Source organism: Mycteria americana, chromosome 7, assembly GCF_035582795.1.
Source record: "Mycteria americana isolate JAX WOST 10 ecotype Jacksonville Zoo and Gardens chromosome 7, USCA_MyAme_1.0, whole genome shotgun sequence".
In the NCBI taxonomy this organism is placed as follows: Eukaryota; Metazoa; Chordata; class Aves; order Ciconiiformes; family Ciconiidae; genus Mycteria; species Mycteria americana.
Window position 1 is genome coordinate 44409741 of NC_134371.1, and position 18205 is coordinate 44427945.

At 35.2% G+C, this 18205-nt stretch overlaps 1 protein-coding gene across 4 annotated transcripts in view; it reads right to left on the minus strand.

The window, feature by feature from the left end:
* DENND1B (DENN domain containing 1B) overlaps positions 1-18205 on the minus strand; it is a 170181-nt gene that overhangs the window by 45797 nt on the left and 106179 nt on the right. For all 4 annotated transcript variants that reach the window (XM_075508168.1, XM_075508166.1, XM_075508165.1 and 1 more), the window contains 3 exons: positions 14154-14199; positions 12536-12637; positions 4456-4581 (listed from right to left, as the gene is read on the minus strand). In XM_075508168.1, the coding sequence (XP_075364283.1) occupies positions 4456-4581; positions 12536-12637; positions 14154-14199 (274 nt within the window). The remainder of the gene's footprint in view (positions 1-4455; positions 4582-12535; positions 12638-14153; positions 14200-18205) is intronic.

Sequence of the window (18205 nt, forward strand, 5' to 3'; positions counted from 1 at the left end):
GGATGCCTAAAAATGACCCATGAAGAATGTGTATAGTAAAGTAGCTAGAAGAAACACAACGTTGCACATACATGGATTGACAAAATGACACAAACTGCACAACTCTAATCTTTGTATCTAACTCCCACTTATGCATGCAATTCTGAAACATGGAACGTGCAATCTTATTCCACAATAAATTCCCAAATGCGGGACTACCTAAAGAAAATAGGAGCAACAAAAGGTTCAAGGCTAAGTTCTGACCACCCAAAGTAAATATAATTTGGATTTGTATATGCATTTACATGGTATAAGAAGTACTCATGTTACTCTGATCATTGCAATGCCTCAGCAGGGTTAGACTCTTGCGATCAGAACAGTTTGTGATCACTGACACTGCAGATCGTGCAATGGCAGCTGGTAGCTGAGTGAGTACAACCATGCACTGACCACTTGCCCTTCTATATGCCACAGCTCCTTATAGCAAAACAGTTTGAATGGCCACATTGCCACTGCTGTAGGTCTGCACTGCTGGAGACACACCACACACCCCCCCTCAAAGTCCATGCACATTAGCCTATCAAAATGGATTGCAGTCCTCTACGTGAATGGGACCATATACAAAAACATTCTAATTCACTATTCCACTGATGACAATTTTGTTCTGGATTATTTTTTGGTCGTTTATCAAATAACAGTGAAGTAAACAAAGATGAAAATCTGTTTTATTTTCTTTTTCTCTTACCTATCAAAATTTTGGAATGGTGATAAGATAGTAAAAGAGGTTGTATAAAGAATTTTTTCAATCATCCCCATCTACCACGCATTAACTGGATTCCTTCTGGATTAAACTAAAGCAGAAAATGAGCTCCAGCTAGTCATGGGTATTCAGTATTCAACACCAGACTAAAATAAGAACCACAATAAAGCTAGAAATGCACACTGTGTGGATGTTAGGTCCTTAGGTCCTTAGCAGTGGATCTGTTTTGCTCTACAGATCCACTCCTATTATGCCATATTTGCTAGTGTAAAGCATAGCATATTACAAAAATACTTTTGGCAGTTATATCAATTTGACTGATTTCTTTAATTCAGTATCCTGATTAAATCACAAAAAACCAACTATTTCCACTTTTCTTGGAAACTTTTACTGGATTAAGATTTTTATTATCATTTATTACACAAAAAAAATATGATCACCTTTATCTATTACATGTCATATTTCCTGTCTGTATTAGAGTAGTCAAATTTTCCATATGGTCTTTTGGAGTCCCGTGAACTCCTTCCAAGACCCCTGAAGCTTCCCATTTTCCCTTTCACCAATCATTTTTTTTCAATAATTGCTAGACGTTTGTTCAAGACATATTGCTATACCGAGAAGAATCTGTCCTATGCTGAAAACAAACAGTTGCACAGAATGAGTGTTCAGTGTGATGAACAGCGTTTGGAGTGAAGAGAAGTGTTGGATGAGTACAGACACTACCAAAGCTGTTCTTTACTCAAAGTGAATATTAATGACAGTTGTTTCATGTTTCAAGTTAAAATCATACAGAACACACTGTTGCAAGGAAAATAGTTCACTTAAACATATTTTTCAACATACAAGCAATCGATAACTATGGAAACACATTATTTCGTTTTTCATCAGGATGTTTGCAATCCTAAAAATGGTACCCCAAAACCTCTCAGTTCTTTATTCTGAAACTATGACAAGCTTATTTATAGCAAAAGTATTTCAAATCTATATAGAAAATATTCTCATTTAAGTATACCCCCTACAAATTTTCTACATGAATACTACTTGAGGCTCCTGAAAGAACGTAAATAAAGTCCATATCTGGGGTTTAGATTTCCTTATTAGATCTAGCACCATAGACTCCAAAACAAAGGGTATTGTTTTCTTTGCAATAACAGTTCACAAGTTTTGAGACTCCTGACAAACGGTCCTAATACAGACAAAACTTCTTCACCAAAAGGGTTGTCAAGCATTGGAACAGGCTGCCCAGGGAAGTGGTTGAGTCACCATCCCCGGAGGTATTTAAAAGACGTGTAGATGTGGTGCTTAGGGACACGGTTTAGCGGTGGACTTGGCAGCGCTAGGTTAACGGTTGGACTCAATGATCTTAAAGGTCTTTTCCAACCTAAATGATCCTATAATTCTATGATTCTGTAAATGTGATCCTATAGTTCTATGATTCTATAAATGTGATTTGATTTTTTGAACTTCCCAATTCACAATGCATTAAACTGAGTTCAAAAGGCTCATGTAAAATGAGCTGAACAATCATGGGACAACTCCTCTTAGTTTCTACTAATCCAGAGCAAATTCAGCTTCTAATAAATTTTTCTATCACAACAAAAATTCTGTAAAATACTAAAATTAGTTAAAGCAATGTAAACAGAGCTCAAAATAAGTTACACTTTTTTTTTTTTTTTAAATACGCTTTGTCTTTGGACAAGTTGATGCCAATCCAAGATATGCTGCTATTTGCCAGCAGACTTCTGCCTGTTAAGATATTCTGAAATAACGTATCTTTAAACAAAAAAAAAAAACAAACCCAAAAAAACCCAAAACCATCAGGCCACAATGGTTTCATAAAGATCTTCTCTTTTATGCAATCAGAGGAGCCAAAAAAAAAAAAACCCCAACCAAAAAAAAAACCCCAAACAAAACAAAACAAAAAAAACCTGCAAAAGAAAATAATGCAGAAAGAAAGACTGCAAAGGTCACTTTGACAAATGTTTGCCAGTTGAAATGATGCATGGTGCACTACTTCCAATACAGTGCAAATGTAGATATCTCAGATATGCCAACAGATAAACTGAAATAAAATGGAAATCAGTTAAAAGGAGAGCTCATTTCAACAGAGATGTTAACCAGAATGCTAAAGAACTTGCACATTCAGTTCAACAATCTTACCAAACCAAAGGACTGACTGGAGCCTATTTCTGGTCAGAACAGTGGTAAGGACATCAACCAGACTGACATCATTCTGTTTGCATATATCAAATGTAGGTTAAGACACTTTTTGACTTCACAGCTCTTACTGCAAGCTGCCACAAGTTGACACAGACCAGTGTCCTCACCTTTAGACTAAGGGACAAATTAGATAACCCCTCCTGAAGCAATGTCAGGTAATGCCACTATAGAATAAATGACAACTATCTGTTTTGTTGGGATTGTTTGTTTTAATGAAACTAGTACTATGCTGAACTCTAGCAATTTTAAAAACAGGTACAGTCATTTCAATATTGTATGTAAACCGGCTTCCCATATCGTAAGAAAACTATAATGACTGCTAAACACAAATACTTGAACTAAATTCTTAAACATTACTTCATTTCTGCATGGGTTACTTTTCATCTCAATAACAATTGTCAGTGGCACAGATAGCTAGCATGTAAAACACTCACAGCAAAAAAGACTACCTGTAAGAGAACAACTTGGGTAGAAGGAAGACCCTGCCATACTGTATTTTAATGTTTAAAATTAAAGGCCAGGAAAAGGCCTCATCTGGAATTAATAACTATCCTATCCATTTCCATCAAGGAATACCACATAGCTCCTTACCCAACAAAAGAATACACTGCCTTCCTCGCCCCCAAACAAACATCCACCCATGCACCCACTCACCCGCCAGTTTTACAAACTTGATGCCTCAAGCAAGGATGATTTTCTCCTACCAAATCTCAATAAATATCCGAATCCATCAGACCATCAAACATCATATCCTCGGAATCTGATTCAGCCAATGTCATCTCAATGCATTTTATCAAATGGAACTACTATCAGTAGTTTGCAAATATCACAGGAAAAGAATCTGGACTGGCAGATGAAATGAATCTCTAAGTTGTTTCTGATAAATTACTTTCTCTCTAATAGGCTCAATATGCGCCACCCTCATAAACCAGAAAGGATGAAAGCCCAGAACACATTAATCTACTGAGTACCAGCAAAATGTCAAAAATACAAATTCTGAAGTTCTGATGGGATGAAATGGGTTTTCATTTCTCCTAACTTCTCAGTGGAATCAAGGTTAAGCGTATAATAGAAGAGATGCATGTTTGACTCATATCTGGCTTCTGCCAGGACATAAAAACCTTCTGGCCTCAAAACACAGCAAAGTCTGTGGACCGGTACAGTGAAAAAGGAGGGAGTCTGAAAGGCACAGCCTCTTAAGGTGAGCTGTGTGTAAGTAGCTTCATTAATATAATCTGATTTTATACTAAATAATTATAAAAATGATACAAGTAAGAAAATAGCTGACTTTGCATGAGTATTTATTTTTCAGCACAACTCACCGTCAGGTGGTAGTGTCTTCTAAATTGCCAATGTATCCTTAGCAAAGAGTAAGATTTAAAACATTTTCTTTGAAATGTTTCAGACTAGGATAAAATATTTCATATTTTCCTTGCAAAGAATGAGACTGTTCTCTTATAAATTAAGGAAAAAAAGAAGTAAAGAAGAAGCCTTACTGGTTTGTATCTTAGTGCATCTCTGTAGGATCCAAACAGCGCTGCCTGTGCCCGAAGAAAGGCCTTGGCTACTCCATCACCCGTAGCTGTAGACTGCTTTTTCAGTTTATTTTTCAAGGCCGAGACCTGCACAACAGAGTGGAACAGTTAAATTAACACCTCAGAAATTGGTACAGCGAGGTATGAACCCAATCAGCAGGCAAACCATGGTGTCTACAGGTCAGCCAAAAATTCATCCTCCTCCTTGATAGCTTATCTTTTTAACTGCAAAGAGCACCTGCTGGTCTGTTAATTGAAATGAAAGCAGGGGATGATGGTAGAGTGCTAATGCAAATTGGTTTATGCTCTCTTTTTTTCCCCAAGGCCTCTTGACATAAATAAGCTTAATTATTTTACAGTAAACTGCATGTGAGCCACTTTTCTGCAGATTTTTTTTCTCTCAATCATAACATGTACCTACTTGTTTTGAATTAAGACAGTTGGACATTTTTTTATTTATGCTATGAAGGCTTATTTTTAAGGACTCTTAATGGTCACTCACTATTCAGTTTTAGGGATTTTTATTTTTTTGAAGTCAAATTACTATCTTACATCATTTCTCATGCACCATGGGAGTACCTGCTACCACTGTCAAATAGTTGAGAAAAGTTTGTGTAAATTCAGTGATACATTGTCTTAGAATTGTCCTAGAAGATAAAACATGTGAAAGGGGAAAAAATAAGAATACTACTTATGAGGCACCTGTAGTTAAAAAAAAAAAAAAAAAAGATGATTATTATTTTAGTGCTTGACTTTTTTTTTTTTAAGGGGGTCTTTTCTTACTTGGCAAATAGCAATCACTGATTATATAGAATTGGGGAAAAAAAATCAAAAATACTAATTTAGATGACCCTTACTTGGAGATACTTTGGAGAAAAAGTATATAATTATGAAATTATTACAGTATTCTTTAAAGATATGTAGAATTACACCCAGTCTCTAGTTTATAGTCTCTTAATTTTCAGCATGAGGGATATCTGGAGAAGTCAGTCAACTCCAATTACGATGAATACATGTTTCTACATCCCTTTGTATTGCAATATACCCAATAAAGCAATATTTAAGTCACTAAAAACTATACAAAGTAACATTTAGAGTTACTCTTTATACAGAAGGTTATAAACACAAACTATCACCAAAACAGCTTTCATTCTTATAGAAATATATGCAAGAATGAGTATCTTTTTGTTTCTTTATGCAAGCAGTCCTGACTGCTCTTGTAGATGATGATTGTAATTGAAGTGTCAACCTAATTAACAACTAAACTTTGAATAATGCTAATGAGAACTGAACATGGCATCAGAGAAAAGACCAGCTCTACAGGTGATAAACCTTCACAGTAGTGACATTTTCCAGTGTAAAGTCACAGTTACTGTGATCTGATCAAAGAGAGAGACCCCCATTGGGTCCAATTATAACTATAGTTTTGAAAAAAAAAATTATTGAGTTATGATGTTCATAATCTATGCAGAAAGGCCTTTACAGTATAGGTCTTTTCCCCATAGCTGTGATCTTTTCAATTTATATCCAAGCTCCATAGATCTAGATAAAAGTTTAGAGCCTGATTCGTTTAGCCCATGGAAAGCGTACACCAAGGCTCATTTACGTTTTTTCCTCAAAAGAAAAAAAAAAGTACAAGTGAGTACAAAAACCAGCTAAGGAGTTCAAGGTGGAAAAAATAAATGCATGTTTTGGCTTTGGTTTTTTTTTGTTCTGTACTGTATGATTATTTTAAAGTTATTAAAAATAAGCTTTATTTAATTCTGTGGGAAATAAATGTATATATCTTTTGTATAAGGGAAATGTGCCCATCAATGTTAGCTCAGTTTCACTAAAACAAAAGCAGTAACATGAGGTCAAGAAAAGAATTGTCTACCTTAAAATGTTGTCTCTGTCATGACAGACAAAGCATCATCTTCTAAATATAAGGGAGGGAAAAGGTAGAAAATTATCTACATTCTTCTAATTGTACACTCCTCTAAAATATACCTTGTGAGTTTGGGGAAATAATGGCAGACGATAAGATAGAGTCAGAGAAGAAAGGGGTAAAGATGATGTAGAGCAGATGAATTATAGGACGAAGTGGGGGATGTGAAGGAAAATGGTATTTTCTGATTTTCTCAGTTCTGGCAGGCCCTACATACCCTAATATGAATCGACAAACAGGATGCTTTAGGCAAAAATGTATTAAAAAGAACAACAGAAAGCAACAAATCTCCTGCTTCACTGCCGTATTAGTACGTTATTAGTTCAACAATATTAAGAACATCCCAATGGGCTGGCAGTTTGAAGGCAGATTCTCCAGCACAAAAATGTATCAGATGCACATTTTTTGTGCTGCCATCCTGGAGGGAGTTGTAGCCTCAAAAAGGCTATGCTGGAGTTCAAAGAAAGTTCCTCCAACTTTTGCTTCTCTCAGGAGGCTATGCTAAAAGGCAGGAAGAGCTCCGTTAGATTATTCTGCAGAAGTACTAGGGGCACAGTGCTCTTAAGAAAAAGCCTGCAGAGATAACGTGGGCCACAACCCTGGTTTCCCAATCGTCACAACTGGAGTCCTGGCTGAAGCACTCTTGAAGCACCCTTGAGACCTGCCTAGGTTTCCTTCAAGCTGAAGTCAGCAAACAGGCATGCAGAGGGACAGTGCTTTCTCAGGGCTTATCCCACCACCAAGTAATGGCAAACCCAAGCTGCGCATTTGGGTAGGTTGCTGGCAAATTCTCCCAGTTCCACAGTTTAATCAAAGATAGCGTGACAAAGTAGTTATTACAGTCAATACAGTAGGTACAGATAAGAGACTGGGTGCTTCGAACTACTTAGAAGGACTTGGTGCACAGCAGGATTGTGATTGCTTAGATCCATGAACCTAAAACCAAGGAAGTGTGAGACCCCTTTGGGTGACATCATTAATAGCTCTTAAAATTTCAAAGAAAATACACAGTTCTGGCACCAAGCCAAAAAAATACCAAGCAGCATCTTTATCAAAATCTTTTCCTCATATATGCTTTAATCCACCTACCTATCCATGATTAAGAATGCCAAGCTTTTTTCTCCCCTTCTTTGCCTGTCTTAAGCAGAAATAGCCTTTTACAAAGTTTAAAAATAAAGAACTGCAAACAAACCACACGGGTTAGAATGCTGTTAAAATTTATTTCTGGAAGACACTAGTGATCCATTTCAGAAACGGTATTATTAATTTACACAAGAAGCAAACTGGTCTTATCTTCTCCTAGCAACGTCCTCTCATAGGAAGGTGACTTCATTGGACTGCTACACACCACCAATGAAGAGCAATCAGAGCTTCAGGAAGGTTTAAATCAATAGAACAGTTTTTTTGAGATTTAGAAAGCCATGAGAATGAGATGTGATTTTTCTTTCATATGTAAGTAAGTATATCTAAAATGTAGAAACATACTGTGTTGGTCATAAAAAAAAAAAAAAGGCATTATTTTTTAAAATAATCACCCTATGTCCTTTCTGAGATTCCTAAAATATAACTATCTGATCAGAAACAAAGCATGACTAGTATCTCTTCAAAATTCATGTGAGTAAAAGAACAGAGCTGCACATAAAGTTAAAAAATAAATTAACAAAATGATGTAACTATTAATCCAAGCATTTGCTCCTGCAAAGACTTAAGCACGCATATAAATTTAAGGACATATAGAAGCATTCAAAACGTTTGTTGCCTGAGAAATGCAGAACCATGCACTGGGGTTCCCAATGACTACCAGATCTCTGGAAAAAAGATATCTGGGTATTTCTCTGGTATCAGTGACAGTTGTTATGCTTTAAACTATTTTTTTTGGTGTGCCCCATCAGATCACGTCACTATAAAAGTAAGCCCACTCTCAACAGTGAGAAAGTGAGAGAAGATGGCAGAGAAGAGAAACAAAACAAAAACCTTACAACAAAATGGAATCTGATATGATTTAAATCAATATTGTTACTGAAAGGGCTTCTACATATTCGATATTATCTACACACACAGGATTTAAGCATCTCAGATAGCCCTCCAGCATTTAATCACGAACACTCGTTTAGATGAAAACAACTACTTAAATGCAAATGTTTTCAAAACCAGTTATACTTTTCAATCTCATGTTCGAGTTTCAACAGAATCTCAACTCTAAGAATTCATTCAAAATAAATAGTTGCCTCATAACACTGCAAACACTGCTGACTGCTCTGAGTTTCTAAAATACATTAGCAATATTTTTGGCTATATTCTGATGGGAAAACATAATAAATTATGATATTTAAATTTTACCAAAAAAAATCTTTTTTGTTGCACTGTTACATGTTGACCATAACCTCTTTATAATACTATTAATCATTGTATTTTCAGAAATAATTTGCACTCCCAGTAATTGTTTTATAAAGTAACTGTTACATTTTCTACAAAAATTACAGCCTACTTCTCAAATGCTACTTTTAGCACAGTAATGTTCATATGCCCAATTTGTGGTGTTAAAATCCTGTGACTTTAGGAATCTCAAAAATAAAACTCTAAAACCCCATTTAGATTCTGTATTGCATCATAGCGTGCAGGCACCACACGTTACAAAAGCTACACATCTTTCAACACTCTGTAGATTTTACGGTTAACAATATTTAATGACCACAGAAGATGCTAAAAACCTATGAAGCCTATTGTTTTCTGAAGATCATATTTATAAAAGTTCTGCTTAGTCTATGGAGAAGTAGTAAGATTTGGTTGCTAAACATGATGCCCTCAATTCTCCAAGCTTTTTTTGAAAGTGTTCAAATTTGAGCAAAGGAGTAGGGTTTTTTGTCAGAGTTAACTGCAAGCAGGTATTGCAGGATCAGGTCCAAAGTTTATAAATTTGTGTCTATGGTCTCTGCTAATTTATATACATAACAAATGTTCTTTGTCTAACATCCTACATTATTAAAGTGGTGATCTAAGTATTATTGTAATAGGAAATTTACTCCCACAGAAGTAGTTACTTATTTTCTTTTTTTTTAATTAAAAAATAATAGACAAATTCACAGTGAAATGATGAAATTTAAAAACAAGCGTTCTTGTCAGAAGAGAGGAAGAAGAGGGGTTTTGTCCCCCTCTAAGAAAACAAAGGATTCCTGAAAGTCTTGCACTGATTTATTTTTCCAATTTTAAATACCTTAGGAGTAGCGGAACTGCTACTGGCATGGTAGTATTTCTAACAGTCAATAAATCTAAAATATTATGTGTGAATATTGGAATGAAGCCATTAAGAAGATTACAGCATGCAACGCAGCAGAGGGTCCACATGAAAAAAGGACTGGTAATTCAGGACAACTGTGACCACTGACCTTTGCACAGTCAAGACCACTGGTCAGTCTGACAGAATAATAGAGTTCACATGCATAGAAAGTCATCTAGCCTGTAACTATAATTTAAATGCTTAAGTGAATGATTTAAAAATGTCTTTAAATCTCAGTTAATTTATTATACAGTTTATTAGACAATGCCATATAATAATGTTTTTTCAATCATGGGAAAAAAAAAAAATCACAATCAGAGCATTTTAATAGACACATTACTTATACATGGGTAAACTATTAAATACCTATGCTGTGAGGGCATCATCAGGCTCATTGATCAAGATAATAATTACTCAGTTTCCTTCAGACACAAGAAACAGTTTTAGAAAACTCTTTGAAAATACTGCATTTCTTTTGTTAGGCTGTTAACCAACCTGGAATCAATTTTTGGAAGGGATAGTAAGACTAGAGCTTCTTTTATATTCTCAGTTCTTCATTCTATTTTAACACCCTTCAGAGGTACTCATTATATTTTTTCAAACAGAAGTTTTACTACCTTTGTACGTATGCGTATGAGGTTTATTTATATAGGTTTAAATGCTTCACATATGTAAGTATCTTTGATATTTGCTTTAATGTTTTAAGTATAACTTACCATTTTGACTCTATACTCCTATGTCTTATACTTTTTAACCGAGATGTCAGCAGTTGCACTGCCCCTCATGAATGCAAAAGACAGACAAGCATTTTGTCATTTTATGAGCCAAACACGGACATTGTCTGTGCCTTTTGTTTCCAGGTTTTCCAAATGTAATTGTATATGTTTTCCACTAAATTGTTTAATTAAAAGTGTTTTACAGATTGAAGTAGAGGCAGAGATAGGAACATTCAAATTAAAAGCTTCATTATAAAATCCTCAAATTCTGCAAGTATATTTCACATAATACATAGCTATTATGTTTTGTTCTACATTAGACATGGAATGAAATATTTTAAGTCTACGGTATAGTCTGTACACTTGGATAACCTTCATTAACATTAATAATAGTAACATGCATATATCCTGGGGGAGAATATACTTCTAAAAGTATGAAGATCTGTATCCCTGTTTTCTTCACGCTAGCCTACTCATTCAGAGATCATTTTGATATGCATCTGTAAAACACAAGAGAAGTCCCTCTCATTGCACAAATATCCATTTTTACTGTTCGAAGGACCTCCAGCTACAACTCCAGTATTTTATGGAAGATGATGCCTAATTCTCAATTCTACATCTAGCTATTATTTGACAAGAGGTATGTACCTCCATGACATTATAACCTCAACCTTATTCACTGAATGCAAGGTCAGTTAAAATTACTGAGACATCAGAAAATGACTCATTTTTTACTTAACTTGTTATACTCTTGAACGATAGATTGCAGTCAAAATGACTGTATATACTTGCATATGTGTGTGTATACTTTTTCATACACTAACATAAAATCACAAAACATCAGAATAATTTTTATAGTCTCTTACATTGCTGAACTATAGTTGATACTGAGTCAAAAGAAAGACTGACTGGATGATCTATAAAAAGTTGAGATTTTAACATCATTAAAATCAAAGGGAACCAACATTAATATCAGCATCAAGAGTTTGTTTTCTCTTGTACCAAATATATACAAATTGCCAAAAAAACCAAAAGACGTAGTACGTCACTACAGCGCCTTACTTTGATTAAGACAATTTGTTTTTATGATTTACAATTTCAGAAATGTAACGCTTTGATTTCACATTTTGATATAAAATTCTTTGTGCTGACAACCATTTGTGATAGCTTGAGCATCTATAACTAAATAATCAAAACAGTGGTTTCACAATGATACTCTTTTAGAGCTCTATTGGGAAAAACAAGGTAAGTGAATTTCGTGACTATTTAAAATGATATACAGAATGTGTTCCCCTATAGGCAATAACAAAAAAAAAAAAGGGGGGGGGGCGAAGACACCTTCTGCAAGATCAAAGTCCAGAAAGAACTGGCACTTAATTTATCATCCTTTACAGACAAAAGACAGTTTTCGTCATTTCAAAAGGATCAGATGTCTTTTATGACAAACTGGGTTTGCAGTTTAATTTACAAATAGAATTCTAAGTAAGCAGTCTTTGCTCTGCCAAAGCAAATGACAAACAGTATAGGTTTTCATTCACGCAGCCCTCAGCAGGATAGAAGAGATTAAAATAAAACTGAAATAATTTAGCGAAAACAAATAAATGTTTCAGAAAGTTGAAGAAGATCAAAGCCTGAATTTTCTGACCCCAACTGTACAAGCATTTCTTATTATATTGACCAGTGCCATCAGATCATTAATTAAAAGGAAAGCGCTGGCAGGTGGCAGGAAAGCAGAAGCCGATAATTGGCCCCCTTCTTCTTTTTGCCTTCAAAAACTCTCTCGTTCTTTTGCAAGACATGCCACTAGGCAGACAGAAATGCCTACTTTGTAATATAATGATTAAGATGAGATGAAGAGACTCCTGCGTTTAAAGCAGCTATGCCTAATGAATGCAGCTAGCTTTATAATTATGATCCTACTTTTACAATAAGGAATATGATGTTCCATTCAACATCTCCTCAACTGTCAAAAAGGTAAAAATCTCAAACACAGGGGTCTACACTTGGTGCTTTTCACCCCCTTATTCCTTTCATAGCAGTTAGCAAAACCAGGCAAAAATAACTACCAGTAATTCAAGCACCTATATAAGAAAGAAGGAATGAAATATCTGTAAGACTCACCACTTCACCAGGTAGGTTGTTCAGGTCATTAAAAGGGGTTTCTAGAGTGTTTGTGTCAACATTTAGCAAAACCACATCCTCCAGCGATCTATTTTTTACTCTCTGTTAAGAGGAAAAAAAATAAATAGTGGAAAAGCATTTTACTGTGGCATCCTCCTGAAGTATATTTTTAATATAATGTGCTAGATTAGAAGCAATGATTTTACAAAGGACAATAATGGCAAAGACAACATTTTGAGCTTTAGATGTAGGATTTGTGAATTAGACACAGGATTCAGAGTAGCTTTTAAAAACACTTCCTCTTCATCAAACAGTAAGGTTATATTAATAATCTCTGAAATACAAGCATATTCAAGAAATTAATTCTTGAAAACCAAGATTTACACAAAACACAGTTAAATATACTGGAACTATACATATCTTATAACAACGCTTCATCCTCTCATATTTGTGAAAGATAGGATGTTAATCATATAATCAGATGAAAAACAGAGAAAGCTAATTATTTGCAGATTTACGTAAATCCTAGGCATGTGATATCTACTAGTATTACAGAAGAATGGATGAAACAATCTTTCATCAATGGACTTGACTAGCAGCTAAGAATTAAACAATTTGTTCCTTTCAGGAAAAAGTGATAGAACTCTTTTCTATATGGTCCTACAATAATACATAATAGTGTGGTCCAGGAAATAATTCCAGAAGGAATTGAGTGACTCCTTTTTCAGAGCAAGCCTTTCTGTTCCATTATTTTCTGATGGAATAAGGAAAAAGATCCTAGTCAAGGTACTATGATCGATGTATGCAGATCATAAGAACTTGATTTGAGAGAAGAGAAGGCTATGCCTAGAGTTAAGCAGTGTACATGATGGAAGGCTTTTTTTTGGAAACACAAAAGTACTAGTGGCTCAGACTGGGGGAGAACCCACCTCACCAGCTTAGCAAATGTGCTTCTGCTTCAGCAGAAGTGTAAATCAAATAAAGTTCACAAATCAATTATCTGCTCTGCACAATAATCAGACGACACGCGTAGGCTTCATGGTGTCATCAAATGGTTATGGAAAGAGGCAAAGCTATTATGACCCGGCTATTACTTACCGCTTGGGTGAGTTCTATTGTTTTGTTGTATGTTTAAATCTGAAAAGGCTACCTCCTGTTTTTTGGCAAACAATACTCATTTCTAAATTAGTAGTCATAAATGTTATGGGATGAATGTTAGACTCAGATTTTCAGAGGGACACGAACATAAATTATCTGGGAAATCAGAATGATGCTGAATTCTGATTCATGGCAACTCCAAAATAAATTTTAACTGTTCTTATTATTGGGAAAATCTGTTGCTGAACCACTAAAAAAGGCAGGAAAAAAGCTATCATTGAGCTATTAAATAGACACAGAAATAAATCATGATGTAGAGTTTACATGTCTCCATAAAACACTTCAAAAGTAAGATTTCAAAGAGGGACATTTTTTATTTTGTAAAGCATCTGAAGCTTAAATTTTGTAATTCTGTATGCTAAAAAACAGGGATTCTTTCCGAAGCATCTCCATTAAAATTATCATTTATGGCACACACACCTCATGCTTACCAGTACTCAGAAGTGTATAGTAAACTTACCTCTATTAAGCTTAAGTGGACGCCAATTAGATAAGGCATCGGTGCACTGAAGAAAAAAAGTGGAAAAGATCAAATTACTGTTTTAAGTACCAACCAAAACACTTGTGGAGAAAAAAAATTTAGAACTTGGCACATACAGTCCCTAGTTAACATTCACTGTTTAAGCCTGTATTAAAATTTACACAGTTGCTACTGAAATTTTTACTAGACAAGGGAATTTTTTTTTTTTTTTATCAGCAGTAAAGACGACCACAAAATAATGGATGCTGTTCCTAACTATAGAAGTACGAGCGAGAAGACGTGTAAGGCTTGCTAACCAGCTTGCCATACCTACTTTCAATAACCAACCATACCGTATGACAGAGCTAACCTAGCAGATGTTCCAGAAGTGGCGTGTCTCTAGAACTACAACGGTTTTAAAACACCATTCTGGAGAATATGGTACCAGTTAACATCACCACACTGCAAGACAAACATCATTAACGCCACTTTTGGTTCTGAATGTGCTTCTGACACCTTTCCTTGGTGGACATTTGGAAGTTGTGTAATATCCTATTTAACTCAAGATAGTAAACTTCTCATTTCCAATTTGAATAAGACAAGGAACTATATTCTCAAATAAAACAAATATCCACACAAAGCCTCTGGAGTGAGACCTCCTGCAGCACGCAAGCAAGAAACTGAATTAGTCAGGCTAATTTATCATGGTTTCCTATAATCTTCTGTTTCTTCCTCTAGTGAATGTATTCTGGCAACATCTGACAAAGAATATACTCAGTATGCAGCGCTGAAGGGAAAAAACATCCAACGATCATCACACTTTTGGGTACGGCGACATTACTAAAAATATTCCCTCCAGAGAAGCGCGCAATAGATAAGCTGGTTTAGCAGCTCAGTAGGAAACGAAATACTAAGGGAGCAGAGAGAAAAAAAATAAATAAAAAAAATCTCTGAAAAATAAATGGAAGGTAAAATGACTTATACGAAGCTACACAGACAGCTGACATACAATAATTTCTCCCATTGTATTCATTCGATCACAGATCTGAGCCACTGGCACCAACTGATTGGCGATTGACTTTCTGAGGCCCGGGGAGAGGCTTCACTGCACCAGTTCACGTGACCACATCAATTTGTCCCAACTCTGGGAGCAAAAGTAGCAATTCTCACCTGCCCGCGACTGCAGCCAGTTTTAGAAAAATCTGTACACACTATGGATTAGCCAATTGCTCTCATTAACAATGTCCCACAGGAAAGGATAGATCAAAAAAAAAAAAAAAAACCAAACCAAAACAAAAAACCCCACATGTTTATACTATCAAAATAAAGGTTTGCTGAGACTGCAAGCTGTCATAGCTCAAGGTTTCTAGGCAATGAGGCTTCCAAAAGGAGAAATGGAGACCCCTATGTCCCCACACATCTTTTTCTTAGCCCAATACTGAAAAATTTTAGTACCTCCTGACAATTTCATCCAGGCTAAGGCCTTATGCCTTTGCGGACTAAACACAAGTTACATGGAATCACAAATGGGTGTCCCTCCAGAGCAGACATGCATTTATACTCAGTGAGGAATCAGACAGCTTTAAAACACTTAATAATTTTAAGAACGCCTTATACTACGTAACATATTTAACCAAGCCAATGAGAATGACTATGACTGACATGTAACTGAGGATTCTTCTGCTGAATTTGCAGCAAAACAGATCCTCAGGTTCACCGCATCAGAGTTATCTTAGCATTACAAATAACGTGAAGTGGAGAAACTACAGTGAAAACAAGCGCTATATCATGTATGCATTTTATGCACACTTGTTTTCTTGTACACCGACAGTGTTCTAGCAGCTTCACCAGGCCTGTACTGACTTAAAATAGCTGATGATTTGCTCCATTAATAAACCTGTCATTAAAAAGGGTAGTGTGTAGCTCTTTTATATAGAACAAAGCAACAGCTACATCATTTCAATTTTGAGAAGTTAACAGAGTAAAGGTACAAAGCTAATTAGATAAACACATCTTGAAAATGCACGAAATAAAAATTGCAGGTATGGAAAGTCAATTTGATCATTTTCCGCAAAGAATGAATTTTATTACTGCTGGACTCGGAAGCCTTAACAGCAGAGGTTTGTAATATGTACATGAAATTGCTTACTATGATACTACTGGGAGCTGCTATATAGTTTCTCTCTTGCTTATGCATGCTATTACTAAAAATGTTATAATCTACAGCATCATTGCCTAAAATAATTACTATGTTATGCAAAACATGCAAGTTAATTGGAAAATAATTGTCCCATTCTTACGAAAACAGGCATGCGCATATCCCAATTCAGAAGAGACCAAATCTCATAAAAAGACACGTTGCAATTGTAACTTGAATTTTCTAATTGCATTATAGTCTTAGCAGAGCAGCAGTAGAACAGATGCTTTATCATCCGCAGGCAAAACTGTGATACATTCTTTTATCAGTGACTTAGTTTGCCAAGAAATTACACAGAAATTTCATTAAATTAGCTTTCTCCTTTACAAAAATTAATTTTATTCAAATATAATTTCTATATCAATGCTCAAACTTAATTTTTGTAGAAGCGTTCTTGAAAGCCAGCCACCTACTGGGGTGAGTGCAACAATATCTTTTTGCTTACTTAAATGTAGAAAAGAAATAAAGTCTTAAAAAATATTCAGAAAATTCAATTTTTTAGTAGTTCTGCTGTGTTTTCTTCCTCTAGAGCTAAAACAAAGATTACTTTCACTGCCTAATATTTTGCTATCTTTTAGAAAAAGAAATTTATTCTCTCTTCTTTTTTGGATGGTTGTTCCAATTCTCACATTGGAGTTCTCACAATGAAATTCGAGGCCAAGATAAGCTACGTGTGTGGGGGGGAACATCCTGAAATAAGTAGGTATACAGGACGTTCACACACTGGACCTTGCGAGTACTCATAACCTGGCCAATCCTGACAGCATTACAGTCCGCACTGATGCTCAGTACCGGTGGGTTTGGACTACTTTAAGAACATCTGTTACATTATGTCTAAAACCAGTCTGTATATCCGGTTGCCTGATAGAACCTACGAGGCTTTTCGATTAAAAAGGCAAGTGGAAGAATTTAAATAATTTTTTAATACAGATCTGTTTTACTCAAAGATACATTTTTCTTTTTTGATGCCCGCAAAATGTACCAGCTGAACAGTTTATGTAATTTATCAAATTCTAACCCCCACAGAACTATATCATTTATCTTTATGAAATTTTGAAGATATATAGTGCAACTCAGAAAAAAAATTGTGGATTTCTCTCAAAATATGTTGGATGATTAACATGCAAAGAAAAGTTGACGGATCAGGGCCTATATTTAAACTAGTAGATTTAAATGTATTTTATCTGTGTTTAAAATTGGCCTTACTCCCCTGGAACGAACAAAATTATCACACTGATAATCCCCTACTTCTTATTTGAATACCATTTCAGAACAACACTAAGAAAATGAGAGTTCATGGGAGACATCCCAACAAAGTCCAAGCGCAGCAATGACAATGTAGTTTCTAGGTATGAAAATGCATGTTACGCTACAAGGAAAAAAAAGCACTTTTTATAAAAAGAACTTTGCTCTATCAAAATGAAAATATAAAAAAGAATTAGAAAATTATTTTATTAATTTTAAATTGACATAACCCTCTTGGACTGCACACCAGGTCTGGCCTAACATAAACTTCAACCTTATGAATTCATCAAGGTTTTCTAACTTGATATATCATACACCTATGAGGAAAATATTTATTCACTGTTAATATGCCAAAACATGAGGAAAGCTAAGTATTTTATGTGTTTTTAATACACTATTCCAACCTGTCTCACAAAAGAACCATTCAAACTAGACATGAGCAGACAGAGAAATGTAAATGAACGAAAATCTGAGTTAAAAGGTCTGAATTATAGTTACTGTGGTAAATTCATCAATTGTGTATTTCCTTTCATGAACTTCATGTTTCTATTTGAACATCTCTAAAAAAGGGAAACTTTTTCCCCCCCCACTCTTATTGTACTACTGTGAA